Source organism: Cinclus cinclus, chromosome 5, assembly GCF_963662255.1.
Source record: "Cinclus cinclus chromosome 5, bCinCin1.1, whole genome shotgun sequence".
Classification (NCBI taxonomy): domain Eukaryota; kingdom Metazoa; phylum Chordata; class Aves; order Passeriformes; family Cinclidae; genus Cinclus; species Cinclus cinclus.
This window is the reverse complement of record NC_085050.1, coordinates 39,367,106-39,387,023: the sequence shown is the minus strand read 5'-3', so window position 1 is coordinate 39,387,023 and position 19,918 is coordinate 39,367,106. Positions and strand designations below refer to the sequence as shown.

Genomic DNA, 19,918 nt, shown 5'->3' with positions numbered 1-19,918 from the left:
ACTCCTTGAGCCTACCAGGAATAATTAACATGACTTTTGCATTGTGTGTAACAACAAAAATACCTGTTAGCTGTTTTGTTATTTAAATTCAGCTCATCTACAGAAATAGCTTCCTCCTTGTAATGAGTGGGGTGATATAGTTGTACTCATAAATAGAAGTTCAAAGCTATTCCTAGTCCTGTCCTCTGGGCCAGGTTTTTTGAGATAAAAAATAAGGTTACCCATTTAGAAAGAATGCAAAACAAGACTTTGTAGTGTGTATTCATCTGTGACTTACTGATGCTTGTTGCTTATTTTCCTCTCTGAGGCAAGAAAGGCAAGCATGAGGAGTATCATCAAATATTTATCTAACTAGCAAGGCACAAAGCTCCACCTGTTTTGTTTTCCATGAATATAACAAAGCTAGAGACCTTTGTTCCTCTAGGGTGCTTAAATTCAATTCATATCAAAACTCAAAAGCTTTTTATCATCATGATCACATTTAAGACTAAATTTAAGACCAAATAAACTTAGATTTGGAACAGAAAAGAGTAGTCAAATTTAGGATATGTTTTCCACGTATGCTAAGTATGGCTCCTACTAACATTAAGCATGCATTTTTTTACACAGGTCCAGTTGGATTTTCAGTATCTCTGCAGATGGAGACTCCATGACTTCTCTGTTCCAGAGAATAAATACAGCTGGGACATGGACATTCACAGTGAAACTGTATTTGAAAGGATACAGGAATGGCTTTCAGTGCTACTCAAGTCCCACACGAAGGACTAACACAACTGGAAGACAGTCTCTTGGAAGTTCATATTAAGAGGGTTGTTAATGAAGAGGGTCTATCGTACTTTGCTTCCTATCGAGGTTCAAGTGATTCATATAAATAAATTGCTATTTAAGGAGCTGACTTGCACTGAGCTGTTTGAACTTGACTCATCTTTTTCCTGAGCTTTAGAATTACCGAGATAATGGGAGATTAACCCAGGAAGAACCATCAGGCTACTTAAGCTGTTGTAATAATTACAGAGTTCTCTCTGCTGGGGCATAAGGTAAGATTTTCATACTGACGCATTCAGAATGTGACTGGTTACAGAGCTGCCTTTCAAAGCCAGGCACTGCATTATCAGCAGCACTGAAGGTAAAAGACACTTACCGTTATCATTGCCTTGTTTAATTTCTTCAGCAGTTCTGTCAATTAAAACATACAATGACCAAACAACACAGGTAATTGCAATTATATGGAATGTGACTGAACACACAATTTTTCTCCTCTCACTTGTTGTCATCTGTAATTTCTCCCACTGAAATAAGAAAAAAAAATATAAAAAGTAATTAAAATAATCTGACTTGTGAAATTTTACATAAAACTGATTAGGCCATTGTGGCTCTTTCTACCAAAAACACAAGCAATAATAAAATTACAAATTACCCTAACAAATCCTTTAGTTTTGGTAATTGGAATTACAGGAGTATGTGCATTGCCCCTGTAAAATTCACAATGATCTCATTTTCACATATTCAGAGGAATGAAGAACACTGTTCTGTCTGCTTGTGGACGATACCTTAAGTAATTTCATTACAGTACAGCCATAACATGTTAATTGACAGGTAAAAAGATTAATATTTACTTTAAATTTGCATTTCTGGTGGTGAGAGAAGAAAAAGCCCAAACATTTGTTTGTAATATGCATTAAAATTATAGGAATGCAGTTATGTAACAGTCTTCCCACAAAATAAAAGCACAAGAAACGCAACTGCATTGAGGATTAAATTCAATAAACTTGAAAAGATGATTACATGGAAATGATCATATATAATAGCATCAGTAACGCAAGGATATTCTTCCAGGCACGTGTCTGTGAATTATGGTGCTAAATCCTGTCTTAAGTTAAGGCTGTTTTAAGATGAAATATGCTATTCTCTGCAATTGAACAATGGAGCCCTTGAGGCTATTTTTTTTTAATCTCACTTGTGACATGGGTTTTTTCCCAGCACTTCTTCAAAACAAAACCCTTCTTTCCTAAAACATTTGCTTTTGAAAACAGATGAAAGAATAGAGAAGTTAAAAGAAAAACACCTCTATTTTGATGGATAATCTTGGAGTCAGTACTGGCATCTGAGGAAGGAAAGCAGTACAAAGCATGAGATGTGAGTGCCACCTCCTTGTGGCCCTGTGAACATTGGACTGAGCTGGACTCAGCTCAGTGCCACAACACTGCTGCCACCTGCTACAGCTAGGACAGCAACCCCAGCCTCTGCAGAGCACTGCCATGCTGCACATTTACTGCCAAGCTGTGAGTTTGTCTTGCTTTTCCTTGTTTAGGTTTTTGGATTGCTTTGGTTTTATTAGCTGTTTTCACTGTTGGGGATTTTTAAAAATTTTGTTTCTGGGAAATAACAAATTTTTCTAAAATCCTTAAGGCTAGGGCTGGAGATGCCAGGTTTAGCCTTTAACCTGAACCAACACAGCCATTCTACTATGAACACTCTTTGCTGTCATGTTTTGAAGGAGCACAACTGCAGTAAAACCTGAGGAGGGTCAGTGCCATGTCACCAATGGGAATAACTCACAGAAATACTTCCTCCTGGCAGTAGAGCAGGACATAGCAGGCCAGATTAACTTCAGTCTTTAATGGCAGTCAAATCTTGCGTGTTTCAGAGCTGTTGCCTCAAAACACAATCTCTAGAACATTTTCTAGCCCTTGTCAAAATTCTATGAATCACAAAGTATTTTGGGTTAGAAGGGACCTTAAGGGTCATCCAGTCCAACCCCCCTGCAATAAGCAGGCACATCTGCAGTTAGACCAGCTTGCTCAGAGTCCTGTCCAACCTGACCATAATGTTTCCCAGGATGGGGCACCTACCACTTCACCACTTCCCTGGGCAACCTGTTCCACTGCTTCACCATTCTCACCATAAGAAGTTTCTTCTAAATGTAGTTCTAAATACACCTTTTTCTGTTTTGTTTTGTTTAAGATCATTACTTCCTTGTACTAGTGTAACAAGTCCTGCTAGAAAGTTTGCTCCGTTTCTCTTACAGGCCCCATTTAGGTACTGGAAGGCCACAATAAATTCTCAGAGGCTTCTTTTCTCCAGGCTGAACAATACCAACTGTCAGCTTTTCCTCATGGGAGAGGTGTTCCAGCCCTCTGATATTTTTTGTGGCCTTTCCTGGACTCTCTCCAACATGATCTGGGTGGGCACCCCAGAGCTGGATGCAGCAGTCCTGGTGGTGTATCTCAAGAATCATTTCTCCCACACTTCATGAACATAAAGCATAAATAGCTGTTTAGAAAAATGTAAATATTTCCCGAGTAATATACAAAGAGTTAGAGCCATTGTCTTATTTACTAGCAGAGACCTCATTTGAGTTTCTGATATATCTAGTTTTGAGTGAAAACTAAGCTTGCTGGGTTTTCTATGCAGTCTGGAATAATAGGAAATTTTTAAAAAAAAAGGTTTCTTTTGAATTTCTATTAAGTAATAAACCCCCAAAACTCTATATTCCTTACAGTTCATGTAGATAATATTCAGTGGTCAGACCAGACAATATGTAGCATTATCACAGTCTTATATCATTACAGTCACCAGGTTACACAGCCTTTGACCTGGAGACTTTCCTTCTTTTTGCAGTGAAAATTCAATACAAGTCTTGTAACAGACTTTCTTTCCAAAGAAAGAAACCTTGTCTTTGTCCAGATGGAAGAAAGGGTTTTACCTTAACCCTTCACTTACCTGTGGATGCTTTGTGAGAGATCAACATAGAACATAATGAAGAATGATTTGTTCTGAAACAGATTTTGACTGCTATCTCAACTTTGATGCTACGTCATTTGGTCTGTTGGAGAGAAGACTGCAGAATTTTTATTGTCATGTGTATGTGCAGTCTCTTTATAGCCATTTTACTCTCTAACATACTCAAAAGCCTTAGTGTAGATCTGAATGCCCAGTCAAAGACAAATGCTGGTCCCATTAGTCTAAATGCAAACATGTTGTAGGCAGAAAAAACCCAGACAAAAATCAACCAACCAACAGGCAGAATAAGTAAATAAACGTTCAAGCTCACAGAATTCTGCTGAGATTTACAAGAAAGGTATCTCGGGAGAGGAAGCCAGCAGAAATTGGCTGAAGCAGGCCTTCTTGCTATCATCCCATGATCAAATCCAGCCAGAAGGCAAGCCAAGGCCTACTGGACTCTGCTTCCTCCATCTTGCCCCTTTTCTTCTCCCACAAGAGAGCCTGCCTTGCCTGTCTGTCTGTTCTATCCCCACACATTGCCACACCAGACAGAAAGGGCTGCCAAGACACTGGGAGAGGTCGCCAGGGCAGAGGGGATTCCGGGACTGGAAGACTGCAGAATATCTTGTACTCCCAGTTTGGGATACAGGAAAGGAATAAGGTCCAAGAAGAGACTCTGTCTGTCACGGACAGATACCTGGGAGCATTTTACAGTTCACAGTGTGCGTCAAAGCTGCTCTTTTGTTTTGCCCTGCGCTTGCTGCAGTCACAATTCTCTCAACAATCGTGATGATGTGCTGAACTCAGAAGGCAAAACACACTTAAACTTTGTGCTGTACTTCTGGTGATCCCAGTGGTAGCTGATGTAAGTTTCCCATCCTACTCACGTATTTTAGGTTGGTTGAACAGAGAGTACTTTGTGTCTACTGTCATGTCACTCATCTCTACTAGATGAGTGATGTTAGTAGATGAGCCAGCAATTTATGTTGTCCTGGAGCAGAAAAGTGCCATTCCCTGTTTAAGGATTTTTGCAATAGGCTTATATAAAAAAATTAACTTAAGTTTTAGCACCAACTTGCCTGGTTATCTGAAATAAAAATTGCTTGAAAATCCGTAACAAAGGATGAGACAACAATATACTGAGCAATAAAAGCATCAGACCCTTTTACTTGTGCTTTATAGTCCAGGATGTGATACAGCCTAAGGTTGTGTGGGAAGTTTGGCAGGTGCTACCTTTCATGTCACACAGTGCATTAATGCGTCTTTAACCTCTGATAAATTCATCCCTGCTGTGTTTTGAAGCTTGTGCAGTTTTCATGGCTTTCCACATTCATAATCGCAAGATAAAAATAAATTGCGTCATGTTTTATTATATTGATCAGTGATCTCCAAGAAAACACAGCAATTGGGTTGATGACACTGTGACATGCCATGGATAGAATATCAGATGCTACCAAGGACAGAAAAACAGCACAAAATTAAATACACAGATGCAATTTTCCTTGGAAACGTAGATGTTAATACTCCTAAGGTGCTCTAGAGACTGTAGCGAGAGAAATAAATGGAAGACTACAGCCAGAGGAGACATTTATAATGCCTTTCAAATTATTGAGTCATTCATAAATGACTAAATTAACAGAAAAACCTGTAGCTTTTGCCCAGCCCCCTAAAAAACACTGCTTCACTGTTGTATATCCAACTGTCACACCCACAGGTTCTGAAATCCTGGCAGCAATACAAACACAGACTGGAAATCATCAGTGCAGATGGCTTAACGTCCTGCAAATGCAAGCAACTGCATGAGTATCATAATGCTTCACAGAACAAGTGTGCTAGAACACTTTTTAACATCTAATTAGAACCAAAAGACCTTTTACACAAGTCACCAAACAAATCCAAAGTATAACATACGTGTCCCCAGCAGAAAGCTTGGCATATCCCCCGCCCCCTTTTGATTTTGATTTTTGAATAAGCTTTCCGAACACGTCGCTTGCACTGTGCTCTGAAAACCACTGGAGGGTGATAGGAGACTGCCTGACTCACAGGCTCCTACCAAGAATGGAAAGAAGCTGGTTTGTGAATGTGATAGGAACACTCGTCCCACCCCAACTGCTACTTACATCTGCTTCTAAGACACAACGTGCATCTCAGTTGGAATTCCTATGCTTTACTGCCAGAGAAGTTTGGAATAATCTTCAAAGTGGCTGCTGTAAAACTGTATCCTGTTCTAGGTTTCTACCTTGTGTTTTGCTTTTGTTTCCAAAAGACAGTTTCACTCAGAAATTTCGAGAGAATGATTACTGATTTTAAATCCACTCTTAAAATTGCAAAATGTAGTCATGAGTCTTCTGGAGAAATAAAAAAAATAAAGAGAAAAACAACAAACTCTAAAACATACAGGGAACTTTAAATCGTATGTAGCCAACCACTTCCCTTTCCTGAGAAAATCTCTCATTTTAAAAGATAAAAATCTGTCTCCCAGCGTGTCACTTCTAATAAAAGCTTGATTAACCAATATGTGACAAATAATTATGGCTATTTTCTTTAGTACCTCCTGAAACCAATCCTTGAAAGTGTGGGGAAGCTGCTTCATATCCTACAGTCCAGTACAGCCTCTCTGCTTAACCGAAGCATATCTGCAATTTTAATCTCTTCCTATACATTACACTTTGTGCAAAGTGGTTTCATGATGGCCCATTGCAGAACCAAAAGCTTCACACTCCTCGTACAAAAGCTGTCTCCACACCTCACTGTGGCACTTAGCAAACTCTGCTGCTTGCGTTTCTTTTCCCCACCTTTGCATTGTAGATTTGTTGCCTGCCTGCTCCCATCCACCACCCTGTGTCCACGTGTTGCCTCCTGTTCATGGTAATGTTCTGCCACGCTGGCTACAGATTTTTGTCTACACAGATGTCCCGAGGCAGCTGCAGTTCTACTGCGGGTTTGCAGATTCACACCTCCACAGCTGAAGGTCTCCCGCAGGGGCTCAGCACTGAGCATGTGAAATATTAAAGGTGAAGTTAACGGGCTGCTTTGCAACATGTGATGAATGCCTGGACTTTTTAACCCCTGGGCATTTTCAGGAACCCTGTTTTAAAAATTGCATGTAAGGAGGTCTGACAGGGGAATCTGGTATGAGTCTGACATTGCAAATATTAAATTTTTTTAGTGACATTTTTTTTTTTCTCCCTATCCATCATTTAGCAGAAAAATGACTATGTATATAATGTAAACAGCACCCACAGCTGGAAGGATTTCTGCTCTCACCTAGAGCTAAAGTCATGATACAATTTTTTCTGAACTCTTTCTACAGTCTGAAGAAATACTTTCAGGCAACCTTTATCTTAAAGAAATTATGCCTGAAAAATAAAGGCTAGAATTACTTATTAGAGGCTGTTGTAGAAACTGCACTCTGCACAAAGACTAAAAAACACACAGAAAAAGATCTTTCTTATCTGACACTCAACCCAAAGGATTCAGCCAGCACTTTTGAAAAAGAACTGGTGCGGTGTATGCAGAAATGAGCTGAGCAGTGAAGATATGTCAACAGTCTGAACAAGTAGCTCAGAGTTATTTATATTAGGGAGGGTTTTCTGGTCACTTGTTGCAGTACTGATTGGCTCAGGCTCCACAGTGAGCTGTTCACTGCTATCAACCTACAGCTGGAGGAAAGCAGCTACCATGGTAGTTTGCAGAATGGAATTTGTGCAGTGGGTGGAAGAGGAAGAAATAATAGTAATAAAGGACAACAGGGCTCCACTTATGTTGGGAGAATAAAATAGCCTCACAGAAATTTGGAGTGTTCATAAGAGATGAGACTCCAAACCTTGTTATTTGAATAAAAGCATTCTGGGCCTCTCTGTGCCATCTAAACAACATGTGGCTACAGCCTGTACCATGGGGACTGTGTCTTAAAGGACAAGCAAAGTGTCCCCACACCCTGCTCCAAAGTGAGAAGTGCCCCTCAGACAGTCCAACAGAATGAGCCAGGTCTGATGGCTGACAAGAGAAGGTTTTGGGCCATGAAAACACCTCCAATAGTGTTCTTTCCCCCAGACACATCCAGAGAGAAGGAAGAACTGAGCAGGTTCACAGAAAATACAGAAAACATATTTGTCATTGCCTTTTTTCAAAAGATGTATTCCAGAGAAGAAATTATTGTAAGGATCAAGAACAGAAGGCCATAATTAGACCCCCTGCCACATTAATTGCTGAACAGGAAAATAAAGTGAATTTTTAAAAGTCCATGTCACCTGGTGGATCATATGGTCCTATAAATGCACAACCTTACCTCGATCTAGTTATCTAACTAGATGTTCTAGTACAGATCATTGTCTGGCAAACATGCCTGAAGTTTGCTCAAAATCTGTTTCTGTCCCTAGGAGATACTAAACAAACCTGGCTGGAATTCAAAATAATGTCTGTGGTGCATTTAAAACACCTATTAAAAATTTTAAACTCAACCAGAAATGGGTGCATTTATAAAGACAAACACACTTTAATTCACTTTTGTGTGATATGCGTACCTAGAATAATAAAAGAAATACATAATGGAAAAGTCTCACTTTTGTAAACACCTTAAGATTATCATCTGAAAAGAACTAATAATTCAGTTTTATCATAACCAAGATGGCATGTTATTTCTTTTTTAAGTGACAATTAAAACAACTGGACTTATGTGATATAATCAGTATGCACTCTTCACAAGCTTATGCAATTTTTAGCTGTGCATGACATCAATCAGCAAACCCTTAAATAATGTAAAAGGGAAGTGTAGAAGTTAAGAAGTGCAAAAATTAAGTAATTTGAGAATATAATTTCTAAAATGAAGTAGTTGTTTTTGCAAAATGAAAGTTGTATTGAGAATACTTGTCGTTTACCAACTAAAAGAACTTAAGTACCTGCATTCTAATCACCTCAACAGAAACGAAACAAAAACCACCAAACCAACCAACCAACCAAACCAAACCAAACAAACAAAAAAAAAAAACAAACCAAAACTCCAAACCAAACCCAACTAAACAAACAAAAAACCCTATGCTTTGGAACTACAGGACCTCATGTCCCTCTCATCCAATGCTCTGCTGTCTCAAGATAGAGGCCAACACCAGATGCTTTGCAGAGAGGTGCAAGAAAGCCCGTGGCAAGTAATTATAGCATAATCTCTCCATACTGGGAGCCTCTTTCTACCTCCCATCTGCTAGAAATTGCTTTACATCAATATACAGAATGCAGAAGTACTTGACAAAGTGTTTACTTCCCAAGTATCTTCTTGAACACTGAAAAGACATTAACCAATCCTTTGTTCAATAGAGCCTTTAGTGTTATCACAAACTTCTCTTTCACAATTACTTTTTATGTTCTTGCCTTGCAAGACCTTTAAGAAAAAGATCATTATCTCCAAGCACAGTACACTCCAGCTACCTTATCTAAAAAATAATCCTGACAGAGAAACTGCAGGTAGAACATTAAATCACTGATCAAGAGTGACTACCCCATAATGTAAAACTATGGGAAATATCTGGTACTAAGAACAAGAGGTACACATCTAGAACTCTAGAAAATACTTACTTCAGGTACCTGGGCACATGCCTTTATTACTCAAAAATCAAAAAAAAAGAAGCTACATGTTGGTAACCCATAAAGAAACAGGGATAAAAGGGGTAGAATCTATGTCGCCATTAACTTTTATCAGAGATAGTCAAGAACAGAAACAATTGCCACTGTTGTCTGCTTTCCCTAAAGTATTTCTATGATCATTCTATCAAAAGGATCTGTTTTGTCACTTTTGTTCTCTTTGCAGTTGTCCACTCCTGCCTCTGTCTACTCTGCATTTCCCAAAGAGCTTCATATCTAATTGAAGGCATGACATGTACTCCAGTCTCTAAGTAGCAAATACCTTTAAATCACAGTCCAGTTCTCAAACAACTTAAGACACATATACACACGAAGGAAACAATTTAAAAAATCAATCAGTCGAACTGCCATACTACAGGAGCACAGACCATAATTTTGCTGCAAGACCAGTTATGCTGAGATTTCCCTTTTTGACCAAAGCAGGTAGGTTCTCTAAGCAATATAAATGCAGCCATGATATAGGCTCAGTGGTGGATTTGAAATGGATTCCACTGGGGTCAATGCAACCACAAGTCCTTTCTCCACTACAGGAGCTGTAACAACCATCTCCCAACAGTCTGTGCCTGAGTCTCTGTCTTTGAATACCAAGTAAGGTGGGTTCCCTTTGCACATCTGAGTGTTTGTAGTGGGATGGACGTGGACAGAATGCTCTGATAGCATGGTAGAAATTGGAAAAGGAGAGAAATTAGAAAAACTGATATAGCAACGTGCTGGAGACCAACATCCTATGACATAGTTTTGTACGCCTCTCCACTTCCTTCAGTTCTTCAGTCATGCCCAGTTGAAGGAAACTTCTCTGAAGATCTGTTGCTTTAGGCACCTAAAACAAGTTGTAGAATATGATAACAGCTTTGTTAGTCTTTACTTCAATCTCCTTCTCTCCAGTATTCATCACAGTACTTAATTTCTTCTATTTAAATTTGTCCAGCCAGCTGAGAATCAGTTCAAATTGTTACAAAGATGTGGTTTGCTTAAAATGTCTTTGTTTGCCAAAAACCTGGTATTTTTAAATACATTGCTGTTTAAACATACCCTTTTCTTGCCACTATATACACATTATCTACACGTATGTCTGAATTGCCATGTAACAAAGATTACAAAAAAGAAGCTGTTGCTTTTAATTATCTATAAATATGCCTTTAGGAAGAACACTGAGTTCTAGCTACAGTTGCCTTCTCTCTCTTTCATTTTTCCCAGAAGCAAGATTCTTTTCATCCAATCAAATAAAAGTAAAACAGAGGAAAGTTGTGCTGAGGAAAGCTATAGTAATTAAAATAAAACTACAGCCTAGTGCTCTAGCAAAGAGCTGAGGGAAGCTATTAATTCTGGAAAAAAAAGAGGAAATTTTAATTTTTTTCCCAATAATTTTTATAAAATGCAACAGGAATAAAATTTAATTAACAAAACCCACCAAACTTGAGTAAACTAAGTTATCCCATTTGGTCATAATTTAGATCCATTACTGGAATTTCTGTGTTTAAAAAAAAATCACTGTGTTAAAGAAAAGCTATTTTTAGCATGCATTCCACCAACAAGCAAGCATCAACCTGTGAACAGATGATTCTCATATCAATAAGTCCCAGGCAAAATAAATTTGAGGCAAATAACAACTGTAAAATTGTATATGTTAATTATGTGACAGCTAATTACCAACATTAATCAGATCATGAATAGCAGCCCTCTCCCATGGGAGCTGGTAAAGTTCCTAACTTCAAAATAAACAGTAAAAATGGCATTTTTAAAAAACTTCATAAATATTGACTGGTTTAGGTCAATGCTTGGGTTGATTATGCTCTTTTTATTTCATATTACTAGCTACACATTTTGTGTCAGCATTCCATTTGCACTTTCTTTATTTGAAAGCCAGTGATTCTCTTAATTATTTTCAATGCTTCAGCTTCCCAGTCCTTCCTCGGTTATAACTATTGATGAGGTGAAGCTGTAAAACAAAACACTGAAAGGGCTGAAATAAAAGAATGAAAATGATACCCCAAGCTCTTAAAACATAAGAGAGAGGCTGATGAACTGCAGGCTGGAGTAGGGCTCTCTAACTAAAATGGGAATTGACTCCTTTGATGCAAGTTGCATCTGTAAAACAGCTCAGACCAAACTGTTTATTTCAGCCTCAGAAAGCACAGAAGATTTGTATCTCCCCGAGCTCATGTTCATGGGTCTGTGTGATAGTGGATAACAATACTAATACCCAGAGCTGAACAATCTCCCAGATTCCCTTTGCTTTTGTAAATGCTACTGAGCAGCAAAAGTAGCCAATTTGGTTACTGGCATTTAATTAGAAAAGGACGCAGTTTTCATTTAATTTTCTAGTATAATATTTTTCATTTGCTTCTTGAAAGAATGCAAGTTCAAAGCAATGACCGTACAAACATCTTGTTCTACCTCCAGGAAGGATGCTGCACATGGGGGTGTCCCAGAAAGTATCACAGTAAGATGACTTTTAGGAAGTCTAAGGGTATGTTATGATGGTTTCAAGGTAAGAGGCACAAGAATCTTTTGTCAGAAGTCCATTGGAACTGGAACATCTGTGAGACTTAAGCTGTGCTCTGAATGGAAAAGAAAAACATATGAAGATGGCAGGCTAGCACAAGTTTTACCACCATAAGAAAGCTAAGTTCTAGTATTGTTCTTGTGGCAGAAAATGCCAGACAGCATTATTCTGTGAACTACAGCATGCATATACAGATAAATTAGCAGTAATGCTCTATTATCCTCAAAAATTAAGAATACAACTGTCTGAACAAAGTAGTCCCTTGCATTCCCGAGGCATCACAATAGGATATAAATGCTATAGAATCGTTTTTACTTTACAAGCTTTAATATACACACCGTCCCTTGAGCCCAAAGTTATTTGCTATAATGACATGATAGTCAACGAGAAAGTAATAGCTTTGTGCCTTTGTGCATACTGGTGAAGTGCCTGACCCCACATATTGCAGGCAATTATTTGAGGCTACTGATGTTTTGAGACAGTTTACTGGAAGAAAGATAACACTGGAGCAGGTTGCCTTGACAACACTATGTAGCTGCCCCAGAAATCAAACAAAAATGCAGGAACTCCTTCTTTGTTGAGGACTGCAAAATATTCATCAAACTGGGTCAAAAGGGAACTAATCCCACAGCAAGTCCTATGCAATATTTGATATCACTTCTTATCATGAGCATTATTAGAAAACCAGCAACAATGCCAGGTGGTTCATACTTCACAGCACAGGGCAGTAAGAACTGAACAGCAAGCAGTATGGTAATGACTGCCGAAAAGTTTGGGGCATTTTCCTGTGAAACTCTTCTGGTCACATCTGGATCTGAGAGTTTACTCTGGCAGAACTAGTTTCTAATGGCGAGCACTTTTGATTTCATAGCAATATATCACAGAAATTTCTCTGCAGGTTCTGTGACTTTTGGCAGTGATCACCATGCTCTTAAAAAAGAAATGTAAATACTACCATTCAAGCTACCATTGAATCAAAAGTAAAAAACAGCTTTAACCTATTTTGCCATCACTGAATGTTTCAGGAATGCTATGAGATTTTTCTTTTAATAGCAGCATATAAGCAAACACAGAATACAAGAGGAGTAAACACCTAAAAGATATATGTACACATTCAAAATAAATAGGTTTATTTCATGATCAGCATTTTCTTTGCTTCTGTTTAATTGAATAGAAAGATACCACTCTGTACTAAAAGAACATTCCCAGTCCTCTATTTTTTTAAAGGCATAAATTCATATATCCTTTCTATCAGAAAGAAAATGAACCTCAACTGGTACATAATGCTTCTGTAAAAAAAAAATTACTTGCTCTTAATTATCATTAGTAACAACATGGTAACAATGTTCAATATTGCATATGCCTCACATAAATAAGACTTTATTTGCAAATCATTTCAAAAATAGAATTGGGAGAGAAAATAGATATCTCTGAAACCACATCATGATCTGTTGGGATAATGCATCAAAGTAAGACATCAGATACTAGATGTCTTAAATAGATACCAAAATTTAAATATGAAAAGTATTTTGAAGTATAGCAAGACACTGTTGTGAATCTCCATTTAAAGACATTTTTGTGTTTAAAGCTCCTTTTAATTTGACACTTTAATCCATTTCATACTCACTGTATATTCATTCAATTCCCATTTCTACTAGTCTTCAAACACCAAATTCAAGGGATATGAAACAACAGTTGTTAATATCTAGGATTGTATCTTTTTTGAAGAAATGTTTTTCTCAGGTTTAAGCTATTGCTTGAGAGAGCTCCATAAGGAACTCACACAAGCTTTACTACTTTCTAATTCCCTCTGTGATAAAGTCACCTTTTAAATTCTGCAACATGGATTGAAGATGCTGAGAGCCAAAGCTACAAATGCAACTGTATTATTTATAATGAAAGACAGATGTAACATAGACCATGAGAAATAAACCAGGAACACTAAGCAATGCTTAATATTTAATCTCTATATTTATCGTGAGCTGAGTAATTAGACCTGTCTAAATATATGAAATGCTTGCAATGTTTGTTGATCAATGCTTAAAAGGATTACGTCAATGCTCACTAAAGACTTGCTAAAATGATTAAACTGAGTTTTATTTGATGTCTGATGCTTTCAGGAATTCTCTAATTAAATAACTTGCACATTGGCACAAACCTATTGATTTAACAGCAATTATCTTAATTTATGTTAATTTGGTATGTTCTACATTGCCACTTATGGGTGCTAACAGATACAGCACGATAATCCAAAATGATTGTGCTATAAAATCTTAGACTTTGATAAAAAATCTATTATGAAACATTAAGGGTACATGAAAGGCTGAAGCATAAATAAAGATGGTTAATTTAATTTTAGATTTAAAGATTTAATTCATTATTGAATTAAATAGTTTGTCTTCTGATTAAATCATGTGATTCTGCAAAATGCAAAACTATAGATTCCTGTAGCTAAGTCTGGTAGTCTGTAATCTTTTTTTTCCCTTCAGTAGACCAACAGTAGGAATTTTAAAGACATTATAATAAAATTCACCATAATGAAACAATGCAGAGTCAAGAACCAAACTTAGAATCTTGTATATTGAGTGACAACAGAGATTAAAAATAAAAAAAACAGAACTAGCTAAGAGATTGGACCCTTCCACTTGTAGAATGTCACTTTAAAGCCAGGTCTAATGGAAATTGCATCATCTGGATCTGGACAGAAACTTTCACATTAGGGGAAATAATTTCCTTTGTTTTTTTGATAAATTAGTTTCTTATGGAATTGAACAGGCACTCCTTTCTTGAAACAAAATATGTGATCTTCTGTTTAGGAAGCATGGAAAAGAAATCTGTTTTCATAATTCCTTAAAGCTTATAAGCATAATTAGTAACTTTATTCCAGTCAATTTTGCTGTTCCAGTCGGCATCCAACAAAGTTGACAAGAACTGCATTGTTTTCAAATACATAATGTCCCTGACATCATGCCAAGAGAATTTCAGAATTTTGGAAATTTTGATCCACTGCTGACAGGCCAGACTTAGTGCTGGGGACTGAAGGCTCTTGAGGTCTAGTACAGAAACACGCTTTAGCAAAACCCAAATCTTTCAAGGTCCGTAATTCCCAGAGTCAGTAGTGTTTTTCAGATCCTGCATCAAGGAGACAGGATTGCGGAGAGCTTCGGTGTTAGGAGCTGCCTGTCCCACAGTACTTTGGTCTCTGATAGCTGCTCTTTGTGCCAGTCTTTTGAAAACACACTACTCACAAGGAATGCCCCAAAACTGAGATTCTGGGCTTCATAAAAGCTGCCAAGAAATTTGACGGTTTCATTGGGACTTTCCACATTTGCAAAATATATAAGTTCTGATAAAAAAAGTCCCAAGCAAAACAGTTTCAGTGATTTTTATAAAGGAAGTTTGAGTGGAAATTTATCAGTCAACTCTAATCATATGGCAGGTCTCATGATCACTTTTTCCTCCTTTACCTTGACTTTGCTACAGCTGTAAAAATACTTGGTTTGCAAAACAGTTTCTCATAAACTGTTTAGTGTTTCATAAAGATGTGAACGATGGTGATGATACTGCTCACACTTAGTAAGGATCACATGTTTAATTAAATGTAACACATGAAGGGTGTCAGTTGAATGCTACAAATGCCAAAGGACAACTAATTTTAACTTTGGTTTCTGAAATGGGTGTGACTTAAAAGAAAGGATTTACAGTTAGATGCTGGGTCCATTTTACCCAAACAAATATTTGTTAGTATCGCATTTCAAGGGAGGAATTTTGCCAGCAAGACTGCCAGGCAGATAAACTACTTCTGAGTAGTGCTTTGAGCAGAAATAAAAATATCCTGCCTGAAAGAACAGGTGAATCTTTTCTATGCCAGAAATCTAAACCATACCTAAGAACCAATGATAAGCTATATAAGATGGAAATAATTCAATTAAGACATTACAGACTTGTAGGAATTGTATTCCCATTCTAAAAGTGGGAGGAAATGTGGCACCCACCACACACAGAGTTAAAAGTACCTCTGATATCAAGTTATGCACATTTTTCATTCCTTTTCTCTTTGGTTGCTATAAATTTTGTTTCCCTTTTACAAAAGATGCTGTATTGTCTCACAAAACCAGGAAAAGGCTTTTGTTAAAGATACCAGTATCTGTGTATTCTCTTGAGAAAAGCAACTGTTGTGAGAGTACTTGTTATATGTTAGATGTTAAAGCAATTTGGTTTGAAAATAGAAACATATAAACTGAAAAAATCCCCCAAAGATATGCATCAGGCAGGGTTTTTTTCATACAATTATCTTATCTTGTCACATTAATTAAAATTCATCTGCAATTACTAAAACTGAAGTCAATAAAATTAAGATTTTAGCCATCTTTTTTTTTCTATTTCTATGTATGTTTCAATTTCTAGCCTACATGGGCAGATATACCCAGCATTTGAGAACTTTGTCTTTCCCTATCACAAGCTTTGCTTGCCAAATTAGCCCAGATTCTCACTTCAGAAGCGGTTTACTACCATGGACTTGTCAGAAGATTCCTTTGAATGGGAAGTGTAAAGGAATTACATTGATTCTCCTTTCTCTGAACTACTGCTACCTGTGTAAGGCCAAAAAAAACAAAATGATTTTTGCCATTAAAACACTACTATATAGGCATATGTTAGTCACAAGCAATAGTTTCCACATGTTTTTAATGTAGAAATTAATTTTAAATCAAAACTTGCCCAGTTCCAGATTGATTCCAACTTTGAAGATTCGATAAAACTCCAAAAGGATGAGAGCATTTTAAAATAAAAATGTGAAGAGAAATTTTATCCACTCCAGAGAAAAGATAACCCACGTATGTTTAATAAACTCTTCACCTTCCCTATACTGACAGTCTGTGTAGCATTTAAATTGATTTATCTTGGAAAACAGATGAGTGCAGATAACAAACATTTGACATTCAGGATGCAAAGTCACCCTCTCTTTTAAATTCCATTAACTAATTTTAAAGTAGAAGTGATTAATTTGCCCATGAGTGTCACAGCTAAAACAGATGCAGCTAAATTGACTGTGTTAACTTCATAACTGCTGTCTCCACATGGATATAAGCATTCTCAACCAAAAGCTATGGGCTTCATGTAAAAACTGCTGGGTGAACTGTATTGTGTTACTCAGGAGCAAAACATGAAATTATTTCTTTCTGGCTTAAAAATAGGCAGATGAACCCATAATAAAAAGCTGAAGATAAAAAGTCTAAACCAAAAGACTATTATTTGTGCACTTATATTGTATGTGTGATGAAAGAGAGTCTTTAGCCAAATTCTCTGCTGCTGAAAATTAATCAACTTAAATGTAAGAATAAAATCACCGTGACTGATTAACAACAGCAAATACAAAGCCATTCTGGACAGATGTTTCTTTAACTGTGCTTGCAATTTCCACAGCCATTCTGGAGCTCTGACACTTGGGGATAATTAAACTCCAAAACACCCTACCTTCCGGAGAGGCTTGAGCTTGGTCTCCATGATGAAGTCGTACTTGCAGAGCTCGCAGCAGCGTGTGTCCGAGCTCTTAATCCACTGGTGCAGGCAGGCCTGGTGAACAAAGCGCAGGGTCCCCGTGCAGCGACACGGCGTGATGAGGGGGCTTTCATCATCTCCCTCACAGTGACAGATCCTGACAGGAAGGACAGCAAGAGCGAGTGAGCGACCTCCCAACCAGCAATGCAAAGGCACTGGCTTATTTACACTGCTTTCTCATCTTCAGGCTTGACATTCAAAAGATGCCAGGTATATGACCTTACAGATGGAGGCCCGGGGAACGTACTCCTTGTTCCTTTCTGCCATTTAGCAATTTCTCTCCACTTCTCTTAACTTTAGTTATTTCTCTTTGGATTTGCTACATGGTCTGAAGATGAATCAACAGAAATAACAGCTTTTCCTTTCTATGCATGGCAAAACCTTTTAAGACAAATACCAGAGCAGAATAATTCTTGGTCTGTAAGTAATGCCAATAAAACCCTCAAAGGTAGAGAAATCTAACCCAAGCTGAAAATATCCAGCATGGGAAGTACAAAAAGCTCCTAGGATATCTCTTTGGAGTTACACAGTTAAAAGAATCGGAGAGCAGTTTTGAGTACTCTGGAGTCATGCATATGGCATAGTGTGTATACACATGCACACTTTTTAGGAGGCAGGAACTGAAAAGTCATTATCCTTTTTTTCATTCTTCACAATCCCTTTTAAGAAGACAGCTGCATTACCTGAGAAAATGAAAACTTCTCTGTAAGCAGACCCTAAGATAGATGCTGGCCCCAGAACTGTTTTACCTTATGATGGGATACAGAGCTTTTCATGTTGGGGTTTTGCATAAAGTGATCAGTGCTCTAACATCATCATCTAAAAGGCTTCTTCTGTGACGCATGTCCAAGTGTCCTGCTGATTTTCCCCTCTTCCAAGCAGTCTCCTGGTCACATCAGGAAAACATTCACCCACCGAAAACAATGCCAGCTTTATTGGCAAGCATCTCTTTGAAGGTAGAGAAAGCTCTACAGAGAGCAGAAGGCTTAACCAAACACCTGAAGTTAAGGAAGTTTACCTCAATGAAGAGTAATTCCCTTCCATCCCCAACCTGGAAAAACACAACAAAGCACCCAAGGTCTAATGAATGTCTGAAGTATCAAGCTGGCATGAAAGAGAAAAAAAAAATAAGCAAAAAAAGAAAAAGAAAAAAAAAAGAAAAACAAACAAACAAAAACAAAAACAAAAAAAAAAAAAAAAACAAAGGAAAAAAAAGCTGAAGCCTGAGAAACGCTACTTCAAAATGAAGAAGTAGCAATAGTAGCACAGATCCTGTTGTCACACAAATGAAAAGTGGGCCTTATAAACTAAGTACCTAGGAATAGCACCCTCAGACAGTGCAGCTGCAGAAGTGTCTGAACACATCTGAGGAATAACTTTTTTTTTCTGGAGAAAACTGTAACTGCATCAACTCTGGGGCAGGAAAAGGGGTAGGAGAGCTTCAGGATGAGGTTGCCTTCCTGCTGGGAAGATGAGTAACCTTTCTAGAGCAGGAGCTTCTGATGTATGTTAGAAGGCAACCTGACAAAGACATCCCAGGAAAGACTGGCTACTGCACAGTTCTGAGGCTGTCAAGCCTATACGCAGGGGAGGAGGAAATTCCAATGTCTACATGAAAGATCTACAGATCAAAACTGGCAGCTCCACTATTCTTCCCCAGTGTAGCCCAGAGCCATGAGAAAATCAATCTATGGTAATGGGAAAGCAGAACAAAGCTGCTTTGCTGGACATACAGAAATAAAGAGACCAAAAAAATCCAACAGATAAATGAAGCTCTGAATACCTGGTCCACAAAAACCAGGTTTCAGTTTCTGCAGTGGTGCTTGTACAGGATTTCATGCTCCACAGCAGTGAAGAGAACAAATTACTCACAACTTCCTTCTTGCACATGTTCATTTTTTGAGACACATTTTACAGGAACTCAATTTACAGTCTTGTCTTTACTAATCCAGCTGAGTTAGGTGCATCAGTAGCTTAGTTCTTAGATGGGAATTGCCTATATGGCGATTTCTTACTGAGCCTCTAGCTTAAACAGAACTATATATTCAAAACACTGAATATTTATTTTTCTAACAAATGCATTCCCAACTGAGAGTTACATAAAAAACTTAATTTTCTTTTTAAATTAAAGCTATTCCCCAAAGGAAGACCAGCATTCTTTCTTTATTCAAATTCAAGCCATACATAATTTATTTTACAGCCTTAGTATTTAAACTATTTAGAAATTGGACAACTAAGCTATATACCCAATAGCATTTTTTCTACTACTGCCAAGATGGTTTAAAGTTATTTTCAGAGCTAAAATAAAAGCCTAAAATTCCACTGGGATCTTCAAATAAAGTGACACTGCAAATTTGAAATGAATAGAAATAATCCTTAGTAGAAAGACGTCTACAGAAAAACTCTATATGCATTATACATGCTTTCCTTGTATATAAGTCACAAGCCAATTGTATAAACAACAGGGTGACACTAAGAACTTACAGTATG

General features: G+C 37.6%; 1 protein-coding gene across 1 annotated transcript in view; it reads right to left on the bottom strand.

The window, feature by feature from the left end:
* Positions 1 to 19,918, bottom strand: part of MARCHF1 (membrane associated ring-CH-type finger 1) — an 86,429-nt gene that overhangs the window by 1,327 nt on the left and 65,184 nt on the right. The window contains exons 4-5 of the mRNA XM_062493692.1: positions 17,345 to 17,525; positions 1,142 to 1,289 (exon numbers count right to left, since the gene is read on the bottom strand). Coding sequence (XP_062349676.1) covers positions 1,142 to 1,289; positions 17,345 to 17,525 — 329 coding nt within the window. The remainder of the gene's footprint in view (positions 1 to 1,141; positions 1,290 to 17,344; positions 17,526 to 19,918) is intronic.